The sequence below is a fragment of the Gossypium raimondii genome, chromosome 13 (assembly GCF_025698545.1).
Source record: "Gossypium raimondii isolate GPD5lz chromosome 13, ASM2569854v1, whole genome shotgun sequence".
In the NCBI taxonomy this organism is placed as follows: Eukaryota; Viridiplantae; Streptophyta; class Magnoliopsida; order Malvales; family Malvaceae; genus Gossypium; species Gossypium raimondii.
Genome location: NC_068577.1, coordinates 45,430,857 through 45,433,053, shown reverse-complemented (window position 1 = coordinate 45,433,053; position 2,197 = coordinate 45,430,857). Strand labels below are relative to the sequence as shown.

Sequence of the window (2,197 nt, the reverse complement as noted above, 5' to 3'; positions counted from 1 at the left end):
TATAAATTTTGAGGGACAAATTTATTATTACAATTGATAGAAAACATGATTCGTTGTCTTTAGTTGCTCATTTTAAAATTAGTAGGGATTAAATTATTTTATTTTTAGAGAAAACTAATTTACTTAGTATTGATATTGAAATGGACTGAAAAGGTCTTTTCATTAAAAAGACAATTATAAAACTATGTAATATGAATATCATTATATTTATAAAAATATATAAAATTTGAGTTAGTTAAAATCTCTTTTCAGAATTTCTTTAAAAATTTCTAATTTATTTACCAAATAATTTTTTTAAACATCCAACACTGAATTTTAAAAAAAAAAAATTTACTCCAATTTTGTTATGGTACTTGCCGTTACTAATTCGAAATCTAGATATAACTCAAAATGTCAACCCGCAACTCGAGTCTAGGCCTTACAAGGTGGATAAGTTCGAATATTTCTCGGTGTTCGCAGGCAGAGGATGCAAAGTCAAGCGAGTTGACAGGCAAACACATGTTAAGTTAGAACAATATACGTGTCAGCATACATGAAGCTTACCAAGGACGCCATTTCGATGAACGGTATATCTTATAAATACTCGATTCTCTCGTCGCGAGGACACACAACAAAATACTCAACAAAATTGTTGAAAAAAAAAAACAAAGAGGAATGAGAGATGTAAATATGATATTTTCCACAGCAACAATAATTGTCTGCAATTTATATAAATAAAATTGGAGTCAACCTAAATAATGAAGTACCATAGACAAAGGAACCAAACAAAGACCCTTTTTCTTTAGTTTATGGCCAACATTTTCTCCTTCAATAAACCCCACTTCATCATTTATCTTCCCCGAACCACTCCCTTTCATCTCCTGGAACAACGGCCATACTTAATCAAAACCAAGGATTCTTTTAAAACAAAAATAAAAAATTTGATTCCTCACCTGTGATATCCCCATGGCATCATCTTTCTGCTTATCAAACTGGTTCCCCAGGTTATAAACCTATAAAAATAAAAGTTTTACATATTTAAAATAATAATAATAAATTTGAAGTAAAAATGTATAGGTAACCTTGGGGCTATTTGCAGGAGAAGTAGCAGTATCTTCCAAATCATGATCAATGAAGCCAGATGATGGTCCTTTGATCTTTCTCTTCTTGAAACTCAAACGTGTATGATCTAAAGAAGGAAGTGGTCCAGCGGCAGAACAGGCAGCATCGGGGGTGTGATGACTGATGTGAGAAAGAATGGAGGAGCTGTTTTGGTTCATAAGATCATCAATGGTGTTTTTATTTGAGAAATCTTGAAAATACAAAGTCCAGCTGCTCTCTTCAGGACATTCATTTTCATCTGATGATCTGCTCCTGGAATTCATGGCAATGAAATCAAGGAAGAGGGAGGAGAAATTAAATTGTTCCAGGAAAGAGAGAGATGGGGTGACTCGTCATAAACTCTCCCCTAATAACTTATTTATACTAGTAGGAGACTAACATACACAATAAGAATAATAATATTGATACACTATGCTTGTGTTAATAATTCCTTTTATCTCACACTAGAGTGAGAATAATATTTTAACTAAAATATAATTTATTTATTACATGAATTATATGTAGAGCAGTAATGGATTTGTGCATAAAGTTCCATTTATCTATCTATATTATACTTCATTAAATTAGCACTACGAGTGATTTAAGCATTAACACAATAGAAAAATTATTAAAATATTATTAATTTTATAAAATAAATTATATTGTTATGACAGTAATTTTGCATTTCTATAATTTTATGTAAAATCAATAAAAATGGCATAATATAATAATTGAACTTAAAATATTATGGTGTCAGATATAAAAATTTATGAATCATTTTCACCATTTTTTTCATACATCATCAACATAATGGATGCATAATAATTTAATATGACGCCACATATAAAAACAATATATTTATGTAATTTTAGTAAAATGGAAAACAAATATCACGAAATCAATTACGGTGTTGAAAAACAGTAGTAAATGAGTGTGGAATGATGGTGGGGCAAGTGAAGACGGGGAATCGGGGGAGAAAGTTTAAAAGTTAGGCTGCAAGGAGAATTGGGGTTTGACATTTTGTGGGTGTTGAGATTTAGATATGAATGCACCAAAACATTGAACTTTTACACCAAAATTTGGGTGCCCTTACCTTTCCACTAATTCTCTTTCTTTC

General features: G+C 30.6%; 1 protein-coding gene across 1 annotated transcript; it reads right to left on the bottom strand.

The window, feature by feature from the left end:
• Positions 1-640: 640 nt before the first annotated feature.
• LOC105781861 (vascular-related unknown protein 4) lies at positions 641-1,421 on the bottom strand. The gene is made up of 3 exons (XM_012606387.2): positions 1,062-1,421; positions 933-992; positions 641-860 (listed from the first exon to the last, which is right to left on the bottom strand). Exons 1-3 carry the CDS (start codon positions 1,362-1,364, stop codon positions 726-728), a joined length of 498 nt encoding a protein of 165 aa, XP_012461841.1. The 5' UTR covers positions 1,365-1,421; the 3' UTR covers positions 641-725.
• Between the last annotated feature and the right edge of the window lie 776 nt (positions 1,422-2,197).

Coding starts and splice junctions, on each gene's coding strand:
- LOC105781861 (XM_012606387.2), bottom strand. CDS start 1,364: ATGAATTCCAGGAGCAGATCATCAGATGAAAATGAATGTCCTGAAGAG. Junction 993..1,061: donor CTCCTGCAAATAGCCCCAAG/GTTACCTATACA, acceptor TTATTTTTATAG/GTTTATAACCTGGGGAACCA. Junction 861..932: donor ATGCCATGGGGATATCACAG/GTGAGGAATCAA, acceptor CCGTTGTTCCAG/GAGATGAAAGGGAGTGGTTC.